Source organism: Pezoporus wallicus, unplaced genomic scaffold (assembly GCF_028554395.1).
Source record: "Pezoporus wallicus isolate ANWC-B61680 ecotype Strahan unplaced genomic scaffold, APGP_CSIRO_Pwel_v1 contig_3058, whole genome shotgun sequence".
Lineage (NCBI taxonomy): Eukaryota > Metazoa > Chordata > Aves > Psittaciformes > Psittacidae > Pezoporus > Pezoporus wallicus.
Genome location: NW_026641153.1, coordinates 45,946 through 64,145, shown reverse-complemented (window position 1 = coordinate 64,145; position 18,200 = coordinate 45,946). Strand labels below are relative to the sequence as shown.

Genomic DNA, 18,200 nt, shown 5'->3' with positions numbered 1-18,200 from the left:
CACCCGTGTTTCGCTCTGCTGTGGAAACAGGCAGCTTTGGATGGAAAGTGTAGGATTGGGACATAGATCAGTTTGATGATTAAGGAGCTCATGTGGAATACAGGAGACCCGGGTGAAATTTTTGCTCTTGCTGGCACACAGCCCTGACTTGTGCTTTTCACCTTCCAAATGGGCACAATTGCCGCCAAGACAGGGATGCAGTTTCTGCAGCCTGTAGAGTAAAACCTACTCATTCATCCCACTATTCCAAGAGGTGCATCTCTAACAGAAATAAATACATCTGTTGTTGAATAATCATTTGGCATTCAATACTGGAAAGTTTAATTCACCTCTCGAGTGAGAAAAAGGTTCTGGGGAAATGGGAAGATTGGGAAATGCAGGAGAGGTGAAAAACAGGACAGATAAGATGTCAAAGTCTGAAAAATACCCAAGACTTAAAGAGACATGAAAGGTAGAAAAAAGGGAGAAGAAAATTTAGGACATACATGATTCATCCTGCCTAATTCAGATGATCTATACTGTATTTCAATTGTAGATGCCTTTTGAAGCATCCTGACATGATTCAAAGTTCTCCATACCATGGATGAAGAGAGGCAGGTGCCTTGAGAATAAAGACCTCCAGGAGGAGTACTGTGCTCCCAAAATCAGGATCTCCCTCTGAAGGCAAAGACACACGCTTCTTTCTATTAATAGAGACCTTGTTCACTTATCTGTATCATTTTTCCTGTGGGCTCCTAACCCAAAGTGAAGGTTAGGCACCCTGGCTCCTACGTAAGGTCACAACAGAAAGGAGAAATAGAAATGATGAGGAAATCTTAGAAAACATATTTACAGTCTGCATTTTAGGAGTTCTAAAGGTCTCTGACAGAAATCAGGATTTCATCATCCTGTGGTGCACTGAGACTCTCTCTGAACATTTATAACTATTTAAACCGAAAGACAGATAACTATTTAAACCGAAAGACAGACAAAGAGTACCCCAAAAGGAGCTCCTGCTACCACCTCTTCAGATTTCAGCTTGGCTTCAGAGACTGGTTTCATAGACAAGTGATTTAGATCTGTATTCATCACACCAATGCAAAGTCTTGTGCAAATGATCAGCATCGTAAGATCCTTTTCATACCGTAACTGAACAGATGCCAAGTTGGATTTCAACATGCGGCCAGATCTGTAATCAGTACAGGTATTATCAATCTGAATTTGGAAACCAACACCAGAATTCAGGTTTGGGCTTGTGGCTTTTATTTAAATCATGGAGATAAAGCCAAAGAGCTTGAAGGTGTTTCTCCCTAGATATAGTGGCTACTGGCAGTGGGAGGAACAGTATTAATGCTAGAACAGTTGAGCATAAGGAGATGGCTGGGTTAATGGCCACTTTGAACTATGTAATAGTTCAGTAACCACAGCATCTAGTTACATTTTGAAAGCTGATAACTGGTTATTTGCCATTGTTCACTGGAAAATCTCTGATTTGGGAACATTAATTAAGACTATTCCATCTGTAATATCACACCACTCTGTATTTTCCTGCTTTTTAATTTTATGTCAATGCCACAGAAAGATTAAAAGCACCTGTAACAATAACCTCCCTTTAACAGTGGTTTTAGGCTTCACATGAACCATCATCACTAAGGGGAAAGACTTAGAAATGCAGAACAGAAAAAGCAAAGCTTTGTGGTCGACTTAGTTCACAGAAATCACCTGCACTGTGTGACTCAGTGCTCAGTGACTCCCAGTCTCTTTCCAAATCTCACCTGAAAACGTGGCACTTTTCTTTTTCTTTTGTCTATTGTCTATTTTCATGCTCATTCTTTTCATCATCTAAATCTGTAACAGCACTGTAAAGTCCTTTGTGGTATGATTTTGCGTAAGGTAATGTCCAACATTTTAGTCTCTTAGCAGAGCGTACAGCTTCCCAGAAGCAGCAGAATAGTGCAAGCACTATTTAGCAGTGAGTCACAGCTCCCATCGATGCCATTACGAAAGGCGATGTACACCCTAATTTACAATTTTGTGCAGGCACTAAGGGAGTATGTATGGAAAAAATTACCATCTGGAGATAAGGTCAGAAGTAAATGAGCCATTTCAGAAAGCAAGGAAAGAATGTCCCAAGCACTGCAGTTTGTTAGTTGTTTAATGTCAGTTTGTGACTAGAACTAAAACTTACACTGTTTTTGTGGAGAAGAAAATCAATGTGGATTATATCATTGTAGGCAGCAGAGTTTCCAGAGTAGGCCCAGGGTCAAGTGTGAATTGAGTTATTATTTTAGGAATTGGAAGGACTGAGTATGTCTCCCACCCCTCCCACCTACCCCCATCAATACAGTTTTAGTAAACTTTATCTACACTGCCATTTTTTCCCCATGAGTCCCATTCTCCAGCTTAGTCACACTGACATTTCATGCTATGGGGAGGGTTAGCTGAGATTCCATTTGGAATGCGCATGTGCATAACAAAGTGCATCAGCCAGTCACAGACAAGTTTTGCTGGACTATTGTATTGCTAGACTATTTGCTATTACTGAACTATATCTGTTTAAATAAACCTCGTAAATCCAGGCACTTTTTCCTGTGAAATTAACTTAAGTTTTAAAATACAGAAAAATACAAGCCAAAAACAAGGCTTGCTTTCCCACCAACCTGTATCTGAAGCATCACCAGCTGTGCATCCAGGGCTTTCTTTACTGGGAGCATTTTGAGCAATAATTCAATCTCTCTCTTCTTCTCATCTACCTTCACCTTCAGAAATTTGATCTTTTCATCCATAACTTGAATCTCAATATCTCCATTTCTACACAGTATCTCTTGTGTGTGTATCCTTTCACATAAAATGCATAATTCTTCTTCCCGGTCTCTGAGCAGAAGACCACTGGAATAAGCCCCAAATGAAAAGGTAAAGTTTAAAAAAATGTTACTCGTAGTCAGTGTATTCCATCCAAGAACAGAAGTGGTGACCTGGGACAACAGTAATAATCTGGGATAACGCACAAACCTTTTACAAATGCTACTTTAATATCATATTAACCTTTTAAATAGGTAACAAAAATCATTACAGTGTGACGATCAGAGAACAAATCATTGCAGAAGTTACTCTAGTCTCTCATATAATTCTAAAAACTCTTCTGGCCTTCCACAGCATTCATTTAAAAGACGGATTAACTGGATCAGGGAGCTTTACATCTTCTGCATTTTTATACCTTACCTGTGTACAAAGCACAAACAGCGCAGGAGGCTACAAGTACTCAAGACATTCAGCAGTCAAGCCACTATATGTTTTTAATAGTAGATCTGAAGTATGAACATCATCAGCAATGGAGAACCAACACCTGTCTGATACAGAGCAGCACTGACACTGCAGCGAGGCAGAGTGCTTAGGGAAACTTATTGAGGCTTTCATAGTCTTTCAGTATCACTAACTAGGAGTGCTCATAACCTTCATGAATGTCAAAATTAAACAGCACATTCTATCAAATTGTCCTGAATACCTCTCATTTTGTTGCTGAAGAGCTCTTTCATATCTTTTGTGTAGCTGCACAAGCTCCTCTTCAATTTGGGTGACTGTAGTGGTGAGTCTCTCAAGAACTGAGTACCGCTGCTCTTTCTTCTCTTTCACCTCTTGCATGGCTTGCAGAATTTTGAGGCAATCACTTTTGAGACAGTCTATAATCGCTATATTGTTTGTATTCTTCAGCTGTTGTTTCTGCAATTTTCTTTAACATAACATAAAAGTAGGAAAGTTTTTAGCCCCTTCGATTTGAAAGCAATTTCAGCAATTAAAAGCAGAGCTTTAACTAATTCCTCAAACACACAAAGGATCTTCTATGTCACTCTGCTTCACAGATGCATTACAAGAAGTAGAAAGGCTCTCTGAGAACAGCTTCTCTCTGCAAGCTCTTTACAGCTCGAAGAGAACTGGATTATGGCCCAAGTAAAATGCTACAAATGGTGCACTGCACTACAGCTCTTCTCTACTGGGTAGCCCTAAGGGCCATAAGAAATGAAGCTCAAGAGCAGAAGAATAAAATGTGATGCAAAGTCTTAATGCGTAGAAATCCTGCCATTCTATTTAACGAGAGATCAATATGTAAATAATTTTGTGCTTGCAATTCAAAGCTCTCCAAGTTTATAGAACATATCACAACATGCACACAAGGCAGAAAATTCTCAGTTCCCCTGTCTGACAGATGAGATAAAATCAAAATAAAAGGTTCATGACAAGATCACACTAAAAATACACAAAAATGAAGAACAGAATTCATTATTTCTAGCAACTTTGCTGGCCACCCTCACCTAAAAGACAGATTCTTGTTGCTATACAAATTGCTCATTTTCGTACAACATGGAAGTTAGAGTTACTGCATTTAATCTGTGGTAAGTATCACTTGTTGATCAAGATACTATTTATCTACATTGGGAAGATATTTGTGTCAACATACAAAAGAGGTAGTGAAAGGAGAAGCACAGTCTTCCATTAAGATACAGAACTGCAGATGAAATATCCACCTCCCCTCATGGGCTCCATCGTTAAATTGCTGCATCACCATATAAAGAGCAGTGAGCTGCTTTCTGGTTCATTTCCCCATGTTTGTAACACTTCTGAGTTCCACATGGTGTTGCTAAATTGAATTAAACTTTTGTAAAGCAAGAAGCATGACAGTAGTAAAGATATGTTATTGAATATTTTCTGATAAACATTTTATTTGGACTGACACTTGTCTGTCCTCAAAACTGCTGACTGCAGGTAAGTCAGTGATGCTGTGATACTCAAGTCTCTTACTGGGATTAATTTTTTTTTTCCATAGGCATTTCCATTACTAGAAATTCAGTACCTCTTGCTAATTTTAAATCTAGATTTGCAGAGATCAAAATGCCTGTTAGACCAGAGTAGGGTCATCTATAATAATTAGATATGTTTGGTATCTAGACAATACAGATCTGCCTTCTTAGTCTTTTTTATTCCTTTCATCAGAAATTGACTGGGAAGGACTCAAGAATTGTTCCACAAAATGTCAGCATCTTGACAAAATCACTTAAACCACTGACATTCCACTTCTTTTTTAGCTAGCCCCAGCATGACTTTGAAATCAACCTACTTGGAGATTCGCAATACACTTTGAGTGACTGTAACCTGAATGCATTCTTTGGTCCAGTTGTGCAAATTTTTGGCACCAAAAGATAAAAGTTTTGGGAAAATCAAGTTATTTTTGAGCTACTCAGTTTTGTCTGTGCTGTCTTCTATACACGGTTAACTCTTCATTCATTACCCTTCTACTTTCCCAACTACCGATTTCAGAGACATTGTCATTCTGCCTATATTGCAGAATATCATCACTAGGATGACAAAAAGGTGGCAAAAAGATTATCCCCACTAAATAATGGTCTTGGAAAAAAATAGTCACAAGCACCACTTGTCTGCCTCATCCTCTTTGTTGTGAATTCTTAGTTTGACTAGGATTGCCTGGAAATTGAAACCATGTGTCATTTTATTTGAAATAAATGTTTTCCAATAAACTTCAATTTGAGTTTGAACCAAGAGACCCAGTTTGTTTTAATTCAGTAATTACACAGTTGCATTACTAGATAGTGACTCATTTAACAGTATCATACACCAGTCCACTGTGGAATTGTATATGCATTGGACCTCTTTTTTTCTAAGGGCAGAAAGTGTGACTACAACAGTATTGTTCGTATTGAATGAAAGAGCATGCTAATACAGATGCTAGAGGCTCATAAGAACTGTGATCAAAAGAAATGCGATGACACTTTATCCTTTTGAAGGATGAGTAGCCAGACAAACTTCAGACATGTCTTGTGTCATGCAGTGATGCCCAAGCTAATTGTGAAGTGTTAGGGTGACCAGAAATTAGATTATGTAAGGGTGTTGCTAAATGTCTTTGAATCAGGTTTTAGAAATCAACATAATGACTATCAAGCATGATAAAGGTATAGTTGAAGTTAGACTAGATTCTCTCTCAAGATTCTTTCTAATCTTACATTTCTGCAGATGTGACCTACAGCTTACTTAAACTCACCTTGCCTTGGTTATAAGAGTATTCCTTAAATTTTCTATTTCCTTTTCTATCAATTTTACCCGTTTTTTAATTTCATTTGCTTTCTGATGAGCAGCATGCACCAAATCCATACATTTACTCCTTTCATTTTGAACAACCTCATTTATTTTAGCAAGTCCTTGGAGTCTGAAGAAATTACAAACGTGAAAGAAATAATTATTAGAATTTTATGCATACACAACTTGGATAAAAATTGCATTAAACCACATTTTTTAGCTAATGTGTTATTATTATTATTCTCTTACTCTTTTTGGATTTTTCTTCCCCTCTTTTCAAAGTCTTTTATTTCAAGATCCTTTCTTTTTAATTCTTTAATAACATTTTGGAGTTGTATCTGGAATTTAAATAGAATTCAGTGAGCACTTTAGATATATCAAAGAAATGTCTTCAAAGAAATGACTCAGAACAGCTTTTTTTACTAATAAACCACTGTAAAACCAGTCAAGGAAAATATGTTGAGATGAGAATATTCGAAGAACTCATTCCAATTATAATTTAATGCTTTTATTGCAACAGCATTAAGGGCCACACTTTTCCTATGTGAATTAAGCTTACAACGACTGTTAATGTAGATAATTTGATGCTGCATATTAGAAAGATTGGTCCCTTACGTCTGGAGTTCTACTGTTTCCTCTCAGTTCCATCGCTGTGTAATTATTTGGCATACGCATCACTTTTCAGACAAATTTTATTTTACTCTTTTCTGGCTTTTAAACAAGCACTGATGCTTGAGTAAAATGGCATTTTCATTCTGTTAGGGCTCTGGACCTTTTGATTTCAGTGGTATTCAGTCCTTAATAGCCTGTATCATTAACCATCTACGGACAGGTCTTTTCTCTCTTCCCAATTGTATCAGGAGGAGGAGGAGGCTGGCATTAGAAAAAGCTGCTGGATGCTGGGCTGCAGCTCTGGGCATGTTTGTGTGTTGATTAATTAGTATTGTTTATTTATATTTGTTATCCTTTCATGGACTTTTATTGAAGGAACAAAGCATGACATGTTTGCTTATTCTATTTTTATAGACAGTCAAAGATCCCTAAGGTGCTAGGAGTGTAGCTTATCTAACTTGTTTGAATACGGACATAAGTTGTGGAAGCATGAGTAGTTTGTTCCCTTATAGCCACAGATACTGTGCATATTTACAGCACATACATGATATTACAAAGCCAGCAAAATGCATGCAACAAACCAGCAAACACAATGACTGCTCAGTAAGAAAAGTTTTATTTGCCTCTTTTTTAAAATTAATATAATGATTTATGCCTTGAAATGTAACAGGAAAATAAAAATTACTTCCTGTCCTTGGACTGAGTAGCAATTCTCTTTATCTTCTAATGGCTGTATGTTTGTAAAATAAAACACACCTGTACTTCTGAGAATTTCAGTTGAGGCTCTCTGCTTTCCTGCCACTTTCTTTCAAAATTGTTCATTTTCCTCCATAGGCTTGAAAGAAAATATCCTTTCAAATACCTTGTTTCAATTGTGGCATGATACTTTAATATACTGTTGCCCTGCACTGTAAATTGCCAATGAAAGTGAGGTTCTTGTGTTGTGATGGAACTTCAAAGTGGGAAATGAGAGTCCATAAGGATCCCCTCACCAGTAATGTTATTTCTTCTTATACCAGCTTTTACTTTAGAAAAGTATTCCTATTATATGAGATAGATAGACAGATTTTTACCTGGACTTTCTGAACATCCCTAGATTTCTGTTCCCTCTCTTCAACTTTGAGCCGTATCAGATGTGCAAGTCTGGACAACTCTTTTCTGCTTTTTTCCAGCTCTTTGTAAAGCAAACCTTCTTCAGCAATGCATTCTTGTAACCCGCGGGCATCCATACCTGATATCGTTTCCTAAAGAAAATTAAATTCAATTCCTTATGCATTGATGCATCATTGTTGGCAAACCCAAAATTGGAGTAGTTTGGGTTTATCTGTAAAGTGAACATGTGCATAGGCTATGTGGATTTAAAAAAAAAAAACAACCCAAACTGCTTTAAAATTACAGCTGGACCATCATGCGCAGTCCTTTTAATAACATGTCCAAATATTTTATCACCTAGAAGCACTCCTGTTCCTCAGTCTAGCATGTCTTTCGGCTATTATTCATTGGGCAGAAAGGTTTCTTGTGGCCATATAATCTTTAAAAGATTTTACTGTCAGGTTTTGACATGTCCACACTGCCCAATGGAAGACACTGACTGAGCTTTCACATTAAGAGACCGAATTTAGACATTTAAAATGGAGCAAAGTATTTAGATGCCTAGAGTTGTTTGAGAATCAATGAACTCTAAAAAGCTATCTGTTCTACCCAGTGGAGATTAACCTCTTTAGAAGGTGAATGTAGGACTTCCTAGGCTTCACTGACTACAGGACTAGATTGTTACTGACTATCATGGCACATTAGGTACATACCACATACACAAATAGTGACATGTAGATACGGAACATGTGTATTCAAACACAAGCTGAATCCCACCCGATAATGCTAACGAATTCAAAGACAGCACATGTTTTATCACTGGAAAGCTGCACCTAGAAACTCCCATAATTTTTTTCTTCAGGCAGTCCCTTTACTCTCATGATTGAAAAGCAACTGTTACAGTGAAAAAGCATGAGAAAGCAGAACTCAGCACCTGTTCTACTAAACTTCTCTTGATCACTTCAACTTCTTTCTGCAGTTCTTGTCGTCTTTCTAATAATAATCCGCTACTTTTAGCAATAGCTTCTGCCTACAGAAACAAACCAAGCACAATGAGTGATGCAAACAAAAGATGTGAAAAATATAAACTGCAGATAATGTATTTGAAGTAGTTACACAAATTAAGAACTGAATTTTCTGTCTTACAATACCGAGTCCAAGAGTTCTTCATTGAGTGAAGTTCCTCAGCAACATATCCATGTTTCTCAATTTTTAATTTTGAGAATGTAACTATAAACACTAATCTTCACAAAGCCCAGTTTAGTTACTGAATTTCTAAGGGTTATGTTTTTTGATCTAAGCTCATTAAAAAGGTAACAATCACCAAGAGAGACTATGTAAACATGTCACCTTACAAATTCAGAGAGGATTTTCAGAGTTAAATTCTCACCTTACTGAAGGAAAAACAAAATAGATCTCTGCTCTTGTGAGACCTCACCTGGATTATTGTGTGCAGTTCTGGTGTCCTCAACATCAAAAGGACATGGAACTGTTGGAACAAGTCCAGAGGAGGCCATGAGGATGATCAGGGGACTGGAGCACCTCCTGTATGAAGACAGGCTGAGAAAGTTGGGGCTGTTCAGCCTGGAGAAGAGAAGGCTGCGTGGAGACCTCATAGCAGCCTTCCAGTATCTGAAGGGGGCCTATAGGGATGCTGGGGAGGGACTCTTCATTAGGGACTGTAGTGATAGGACAAGGGGTAACAGGTTAAAACTTAAACAGGGGAAGTTTAGATTGGATATAAGGAGGAAATTCTTTCCTGTTAGGGTGGTGAGGCACTGGAATGGGTTGCCCAGGGAGGCTGTGAATGCTCCATCCCTGGCAATGTTCAAGGACAGGCTGGACAAGGCCTTGGGTGACACGGTTTAGTGTGAGGTGTCCCTGCCCATGGCAGGGGTGTTGGAACTTGATGATCTTAAGGTCCTTTCCAACCCTAACGATTCTATGATACTATGATTCTATGATTCTACCACTGATTTGAAAACAATCAATATTTCACATCTGTGTAGATTTGTTCTCATATTTTTTGCTTTTCATTAAGTAGGATTTTCCTGTTTCCTCGTTAGGCTCTAGGAAGTCAAACCTAACAAAACAAACAGTTTTGTACATTTTTTTCTTGCACTTTGTAGAAAAATTTGTTTATTTGATCAGAAGTGGTGAAGGAAGACACATTAAAAACTACCTTCTGACTAAACTATCTATGAATAATCCCATTACAAATACTTGCACGATGTAACTTGTAAGGCAAAAGTTGCATTGGCCCCCCCAGTCGTTAACTTCCAAATTCAACGTTCTTTAAAGTTATAAGTAAGAGATATAGCAGATTAACTATGCAGGCATATGTTGCCTGTCTGTAATTAAAAACCTGCAATTCACATAAGTGGGAATAAATGACACTCAACAACACATCTGGAAGCTATTCAAAGATAATATATGCAATGTTGTATCTCTCAGATCTTAACCCGATGTTAGAGTATAAAACACTACACCTCAATATAGATAATGAGATGTTTTGCAGTTGCAGTTTTCCCTTCTGTGATAATATTATAAAATTAGATGCTCTCTTGCATTAAGGGAAAGCGAAACAAGAGGCACAGTAAAGATCAATCTGTGGAGTTATTTTAGTTTCAGCTGCCAAGTCTGAGATTTGATTTGACTTAGGTTTGCTAAAATGTCAGTAAAACTTACTCTAAGCAAGTTACTTTCACTCTTGTCAAGACAGCAAACATGGCTTTTCTGTGGAATATATATATTAATTACAGCTGCTGTGTAAAAAGGCTGTAGTATCTCTAAGTAGGCATTTCTACATTTTCAAGATGGGATTCTAAAGATACCATCAAGTTCTTAATTCTAAAAGTAGAAAGCTCGTGTAAACATCTTTAATCCATTAAGGGCTTTTGTTCACATAAGACATGACTAAACTTAGGCATTTTTGGCTGTCTCTGTGCTGGCCTGGCCAAAGAGAAGGCATGCATGGAGGCGAACAGCAGTTCTGCCCTGGGCTGGCAACAGTCAGAGCAGCCAGTTCTCTTTCACACAGAATGTTGGCATTTAGCAATAGCTGACCTTTCACAACTTTTATTAAGAAGAAAAACAAATTTGAAGAAAGTGTTCCTGTAATTTCCTTATTCAACAAACCAGTCATTCTGCACTTAGCACGTGATTTAAAGTAAGAGAAATTTGGGGAAGCACACTGACGTACTGCTGCTTCTGCAATCACGTTTTTATACTAGCAATCGTTCTTGTGAAACTTGGAATCCTAACGAATAAATACAAAATGTAAGTGGTTAAAGGAACTTGAACTACTTAAAAGTCTTCCAAATTTGAACAGTCTCAAGATGGCAAAACAAAGCAGAATCAAACTTGCCTCTCTAGTCTTTCATACTCAGTACTTCATTTGAACTGACTATGCAGAGCAGTGGTGATTTCACATTTGCTATTCTAAAAGAGCCGTGAAAGGAATCAGAGGAAACACGGAGCATGGGCTAAAACAACTATATTGCCATGGCCTGTTTGTGTTAGGGTAGCATCCTGCAAATTCTGGAGTAAAATTCTGCTTAGAATTCCACTTTTTCCTGTACTGGCATTCCCTTTCTACCACTCTTCATGATACTACCTGCAAGACACATACAAGCCTGTAGGATAACCTAGCATTAGTACTGAGGGAATCCTTTGCAATGAAACTTAACCTTTGAGTGTCTTGTTACAGGTCTCATCATTTCACAGTGTAAAAGGGTTGAGTTAGGTCTGGATCTCACCCAGGACTGTGAATTCTAACTACAACTATCAGTGAATTATGGCATTTGATTTTAGCATTACATGTCTTTGAACAATCTGGTTCTCCCTCCAGGAATATTTCCTCAATAGGAATAAATAACACTGCCTGGATTTTCTTAGCTCATGCTGAACAGAAACTCAGTATGAGCTTTAAGATTGAAGTCTGGAATGACTCAGCCCTTTAATCGGTATTTGAGGAAATTCTATCTAAAAGTTTTTGTATAGTTACAGAGCTTCCCTCCCTCCTCCTAAGTGGGCGTGTATTACTTGGTAATTAATACATGGAAATTCAGGAGGAATTTCAGAGGAGATAAAAAAAATAATATTTAAAAACACTATCACTGAGTAATGATTGGAGTTTTTTAAACAGCAAAGCTAAGTGTGGGTGAGTTTTGATATCATATAGCTATTGCTAAAAACTTCACACTGATGTAAATAAGACTTTTTTTTTCTGCCCTCAATTGCTGAGGAGGACCAAGAAAAATTCCAAGGATGCTTTGTCAAGGTAGGAAACACCAAGTCTGGTGAAAAATTATTCACTTGACTAAGCAAGATTAATTTTATAAGACTGACTTACAATTTAGACTAAACAAGGGGCTAGTTTAGATGAAAAGCTTAAGAAAGGTAATGGAAGAACCAGTAACAAGAGGAAGAGAATACCAAAAGGATAGAAAAAAAATTTAAGAAAGACTTTTACAGACAAAAGAAAGGAAATGTTTTGAACAGACAGGTAGAATGAGACTGCCCTTTCAAATCAGCATAATAGAAGACAAAAATAAAACTGAAAAGAGTAAATCAGTATGGAAAGAGGAATGGGTGAAATAGTAATGCAGGGAGAAGCTGGAGATGAAATTTGAATGGAAACAAGGAGAACATGGGGATTTATTTCATGTTTTTTAATAGAAAATTTATATAGTGTTAGTCTCCTGTTTCCTAGACTAATGTTAAATACATTATAAATCATTTGCAGTAATGTACATATGGCCTTTGAATTTTAAAAAGATAAAAACATTTAAAACATTTGGAACAAGTCCAGAGGAGGCCAAGAGGATGATGAGGGGGCTGGAGCACCTCCCGTATGAAGACAGGCTGAGAAAGTTGGGGCTGTTCAGCCTGGAGAAGAAAAGGCTGCGTGGAGACCTCATAGCAGCCTTCCAGTATCTGAAGGGGGCCTATAGGGATGCTGGGGAGGGACTCTTCATTAGGGACTGTAGTGATAGTACAAGGGGTAACAGGTTCAAACTCCAGCAGGGGAAGTTCAGGTTAGGTATAAGGAAGAAGTTCTTTCCTGTGAGGGTGGTGAGGCACTGGAATGGGTTGCCCAGGAAAGCTGTGAATGCTCCGTCCCTGGCAGTGTTCAAGGCCAGGCTGGACAGAGCCTTGGGTGACATGGTTTAGTGTGAGATGTCCCTGCCCCATGGCAGGGGTGTTGGAACTAGATGATCTTAAGGCCCTTTCCAACCCTAACTCTTCTATGATTCTATGATTCTATGATTCATCTTTTCATTATCTGGAAATCAGGGAGTACTTGGCTCTTTTACTCTGATACAAATTTCTTCGATGTCATTGGGCAAGTCACTATATTACTTTGATCATTAATGACCACAGTTCCACCATGCTTTAAAGGCAGACATGACACCACAGTGCCCATATTATCTCCCAGTTCTTCTTCAAAGGATGCTCCCACCCAAATTCCACTTCTTAAGAATAATCCATATGTATCTTCATGCACTATTTTTATCACAGCCAAAGAACCTAGGCATTTCTTTCTTAGTTGTAGCTACACTCTTGACACTTTTATGTGTGTAAGACTCCAGTCTTCTCCTCTTCCCCCTTTTGGGACCAGTCAAAAGATTTAATTGGCAGATTTCTTAAAAGAAAATTTAGAATTCTTACGGTCAATGCATTCATACAGACCTCTAATTTGAGTCTTTTATGCTGTAACTTATCTTGTTCCAAGGCACCAAAAATTGTATTCAATTGTAACTCCATCTTTTTTAAGGTTTTCAGCTCTCTGTCCTTCTGTGCTTGCTTGTGAATGAGAATATCAGCTTGCTCTTTTTTCTCCAAGTCACGCTTATTCAAAGTCTTTTCCAGAGCTTCTCTGTATAGATAGACACAGAATTTTGGAAACAGGTAACTTGAGCAAGACACGAATGGAAACAGACATGATCATTTTAAGGGGTTTTGAGAACTGCATCCTTATGGCTGAATAGCAAGATAAACTCATAAACTACTGGCACAAATTGCCTAAAAAGATGGCATTTTTATAACTTTAACCAATGATAATATTCCTAATGATGTCAGTGAGGTCTCACAGTCTGTTCTAAATATGCGACAAATTCCAGAGAAACTTTTACTTATAAGAAGAAAACACAATTTTTTGGTATGAGGAAATATTTACATGCATGCTTCACTTAAACATTTCAATTTAAAGCGTCACTATCCTTTAATACAAAACTTTAAATTCAAAAGCATTGTTGCTGAGCATATGGCCATGATTATAACTATACATCTTCCTCTTCAAAGAAGGGATCTTTTGAAGCCTTCAATCAACTCAACAGTTTATTTTACTTTAACAAGTTATATAAGCTCACAAATCAAGGCAATATTAAAGAGATGAGTAACTGGTCCCCACTGAAACTCAGGAGTGGCTGCAGAAATCTATGATCCTCATTTGAAAAATGAAAATACTGACATATTCTTTTTCTTGTTCAATTTACTTTCTGTGGGTTACACAGAAAAAAAAATATCTTTTCACTGGAAAGAGAAACCCTCTTAAAAATGTCCCTTTCAGAGCAAAATCCAGTTGCCTCTCCCTGCATTTTATCAAGTGGTTATGTTTTCTGATGTTCTTCAAGCCAGATCCTAGATTGCAGTAGTTTATATAAACATTTCTGAAGTCAAAACCAAGCCTGATAATTTCAATTCCACACTGCTTGCAGCACAAGACTTGAAAACATAAGCAAGACAGCAGAAAAAAGAGAGATCTTTGAGAACACGGAATTGTTCACACATGCTACATGGCTTGTGTCTAACCTCTCTGCTATGATCACCAATCCTTTCTCTCTGTTAATTTCTAGTAATTTTGCCAAAGTATTGCATTCTTGTTCTTTGCTTTCTAGCAAAATATTTTTCTCATCCAATTCCTTCATTATATCTTCTCTTTCTTGCAAAATCTCTTCAGTCTTCTTTTCAATGGCTTTCAGGGTACCATTTACCTCTCCTATTTGGTCATCAAGGGCTTTTTTCTTCTTCTCTTCATTGCTGTGGATATATTTCAACAAAACAGTAGGGGTTAACATTTCCACATGCATATTTAAATGTCAATGTTTCACTTCATATACTGTGTTTTTCAGTGCAGCACATGGATTTTAAGTGAATTATAGATGCTTTTTAAAATGTTGATCCTAATTTTAATCAACAGCTATACTCAGCCATCTCAGTAACAAACGGATGAAAAGAAGCCACACATGTATTTATCTATATATAATTATTTATAGAAGCATACTTTTTTCTCCAATTTATTTTCTCAGCTTCTTTTCCAAGTTTTACTGGAACACCAAGGATCCTTACTAGCTCATCCTAGTAACAAAACAGAAAAGTTACATTAATAGCCTTAAAATCTGATGGCATTTCATAGAAGTAATATTCACCTACAAATGCTGTGAAAATGAACAGGAAATATATTTTGAGTTACTTGAGTTTGTCCCAGGGAAATATAGCTGCTACTTCTGAAATTAAACATTAATAGTTATGATTTCATTATGTCTGCAAGATAAAAATTATGCTTGAATATTATTAATACATCTGATCATGTTACCTGTACCATGTAAAGTGGCAAAGACAGAGGTATGTTTTTTAGTTGTTGGCATAAATCTGTATTAACTTGGATCTGGGCATATGTTAGAGCAGCCTACAGTAACACAACATAGCAAACATGCCATTTTTTAATCAAAACCATGACTATTATTTCCTAAAGGAATAATAATGGATATGGGACAGCAGCATGTTTCACGCTTATTGAAAAATGATGTAATATATTATGTAATGCCATCTAATGAATTTGGAATGACAAAACAACATCCAGAAGATTCACTGTTTCCTTGGACAAAGCATGTGCCCATAAACGCATACATACACACAGACACACAATTAATTTTGTGTTACTTTTAAATTAGCCTGCTTCTCTAGAAGCTTTTCCATTTCTTTCTTATCTATCAACACCAGCTTTTTCTTGGATGAAACATCTTCCTTTATTGCATTAATTTCTGCTTTCCTTTGGTTTACTTCTTTGCAGAGCTCATCACAATTTTCTTTCAACTGTTCAGTTTTCTTATCTGTTCCCTTTAAAAATGAAGTAAAAGACAAGATTAACATTATTTTCACCATTAAATTTTACAAGCTTGTGGTGTTACAGGTTCATTAACATTGAATGGCGATAAGAGTTTTTACAAGGTATGAAATATAATCTTTTAACAAGATGTGTGCTTCTTCTATCAATAACCAGCAGAATTTTATCTCCAACAAACCCGTATTTATTCATCAGAATTTGTGACAGCAAATGCATTTTCCATACTGCAATCCCAGAACCATAAACTGGTACCTACCTTTACATGCAGTATCCATTTGGTGAATATAGTAAAAAATGTTCTTGAGTAAACTTAAGGAGATCCAGATCTTTTCTGAATCAGTTATTCATCACTTGCCCTAGAGTTATCAAACCTGAATGATGTGATATAGGCTCTCCTATAATGTCTACCTCATGTTTTCTCTATGTATTCCAGATTTTAAATTAACTCTGGAGCTACTCACTGTGCAGACATTTTCATTCATATTTTCATATAGTTGCTGACAGAACATAAACCATGGCTTTGCTCATGTTTTGTACTTACCCTGTCTTTTGGAATTCTTGCATATTCGCTTTCCAAAAGACTCTTTTCTTCTTGCAAACTACAGGAAAATCAAAACAAAACTAAATATATTAGTAATATAATAAATATTACTATAGTATAGTACATGGTAAAAAAGTATGGAAGCCTGTCTCATGTTAGACCAAAATGTATGGTGAATTACCGTCAGGGACAACTGAAAAGTTTCCATGTTAAAGGAAGGTTGCTGACTGGTAACTGGAAGTCCTGAAAGACAGGTTGCTCATATACAGGCTTTTTCTACAGTGCACACATCTAAAATTTGAACCTGATTATTCTTAGTCTCACCACCTCCTGCAGGGGTGCATTTATGCCTCATTCACCCTTGTCTTTACACTATAGTGCTACACTCACAGTTTTTCCCAACCTCAGAAAACAAAATGTAAACGTGGAAGTTTGGTCGATGAGAAAATGAACATGAGCTGGCTTCAGTGTGCGCTTGCAGCCCAGAAAGCCAACCGTATCCTGGGCTGCATCAAAAGGAGCGTGACCAGCAGGTTGAAGGAGCTGATCCTGCCCCTCTACTCTGCTCTTGTGAGACCTCACTTGGAGTATTGTGTGCAGTTCTGGTGTCCTCAGCATAAGAAGGACATGGAACTGTTGGAACAAGTCCAGAGGAGGGCCACGAGGATGATCAGGGGACTGGAGCACCTCCTGTATGAAGACAGGCTGAGAAAGTTGGGGCTGTTCAGCCTGGAGAAGAGAAGGCTGCGTGGAGACCTCATAGCAGCCTTCCAGTATCTGAAGGGGGCCTATAGGGATGCTGGGGAGGGACTCTTCATTAGGGACTGTAGTGATAGGACAAGGGGTAACGGGTTAAAACTTGAACAGGGGAAGTTTAGGTTGGATATAGGGAAGATATTCTTTTCTGTGAGGGTGGTGAGGCACTGGAATGGGTTGCCCAGGGAGGTTATGAATGCTCCATCCCCGGCAGTGTTCAAGGCCAGGCTGGACGAAGCCTTGGGTGGCACGGTTTAGTGTGAGGTGTCCCTGCCCATGGCAGGGGGGTTGGAACTAGACGATCCTAAGGTCCTTTCCAACCCTAACTATTCTATGATTCTGTGATTCTAAGTGAGTCAAAAGAAAAGAGGAGGTGGGTTATAAATACCAACAAAACCAGCACACACCAAAGAAAGTGAAGTTGCTAGTGAGAAACTTCCTTCTTCCTTTGAGTGATTGCTCATGCACACCTTCACACTATGAACAACTGTAACTGAAGCTCCTCAAACCTCAACAGGGTCCTGTGAAAAAACATCCTGAAGAGACAGGAGCTGTAGACTAGCTCAGTGGGGTACAGTAGAAAACTAAACTGAATAGCCATGGTGATCTTAACGCATACTCAAAACTATGTTGCAAATTAAATTCAGGGAACAACAGAGACTTATGCCGAAGGAGGGAAGGAGGAAAGGAAAAGACAGGAAGGGTCTTAGATATTGTGGGTGTGTTTTTAGTGATGCTGCTCTGAGAAAGATGAAGGAGTGACTACAAAAGTGGAGCTGAACCAGCAAGCTTGTTGGACATACAATAGGAGCTTCTTGGTGGCATTAGCCCTAGTGAAGAAACACACTGATAGATCCCCAGTGCATGTACAGAACAATTCTGCACCTCCAGGAGATAAATGGGCTACAGCAATCTGCATGCCATTGCAACAAAACTGAGCTTAATTAGGTCATTGTGCTATTGAGTTGGAACAAGGAGGAAGGTTCTCGCAATGTAATTAGA

At 37.8% G+C, this 18,200-nt stretch overlaps 1 protein-coding gene across 6 annotated transcripts in view; it reads right to left on the bottom strand.

The window, feature by feature from the left end:
- CCDC146 (coiled-coil domain containing 146) overlaps positions 1-18,200 on the bottom strand; it is a 123,080-nt gene that overhangs the window by 66,588 nt on the left and 38,292 nt on the right. For 5 of the 6 annotated variants that reach the window (XM_057422556.1, XM_057422550.1, XM_057422551.1 and 2 more), the window contains 11 exons: positions 16,443-16,500; positions 15,718-15,894; positions 15,059-15,132; positions 14,587-14,814; positions 13,465-13,651; positions 8,705-8,800; positions 7,752-7,922; positions 6,316-6,404; positions 6,032-6,196; positions 3,485-3,709; positions 2,640-2,868 (listed from right to left, as the gene is read on the bottom strand). In XM_057422556.1, the coding sequence (XP_057278539.1) occupies positions 2,640-2,868; positions 3,485-3,709; positions 6,032-6,196; positions 6,316-6,404; positions 7,752-7,922; positions 8,705-8,800; positions 13,465-13,651; positions 14,587-14,814; positions 15,059-15,132; positions 15,718-15,894; positions 16,443-16,500 (1,699 nt within the window). The remainder of the gene's footprint in view (positions 1-2,639; positions 2,869-3,484; positions 3,710-6,031; positions 6,197-6,315; positions 6,405-7,751; positions 7,923-8,704; positions 8,801-13,464; positions 13,652-14,586; positions 14,815-15,058; positions 15,133-15,717; positions 15,895-16,442; positions 16,501-18,200) is intronic. The other variant, XM_057422552.1, reaches the window with a different exon arrangement.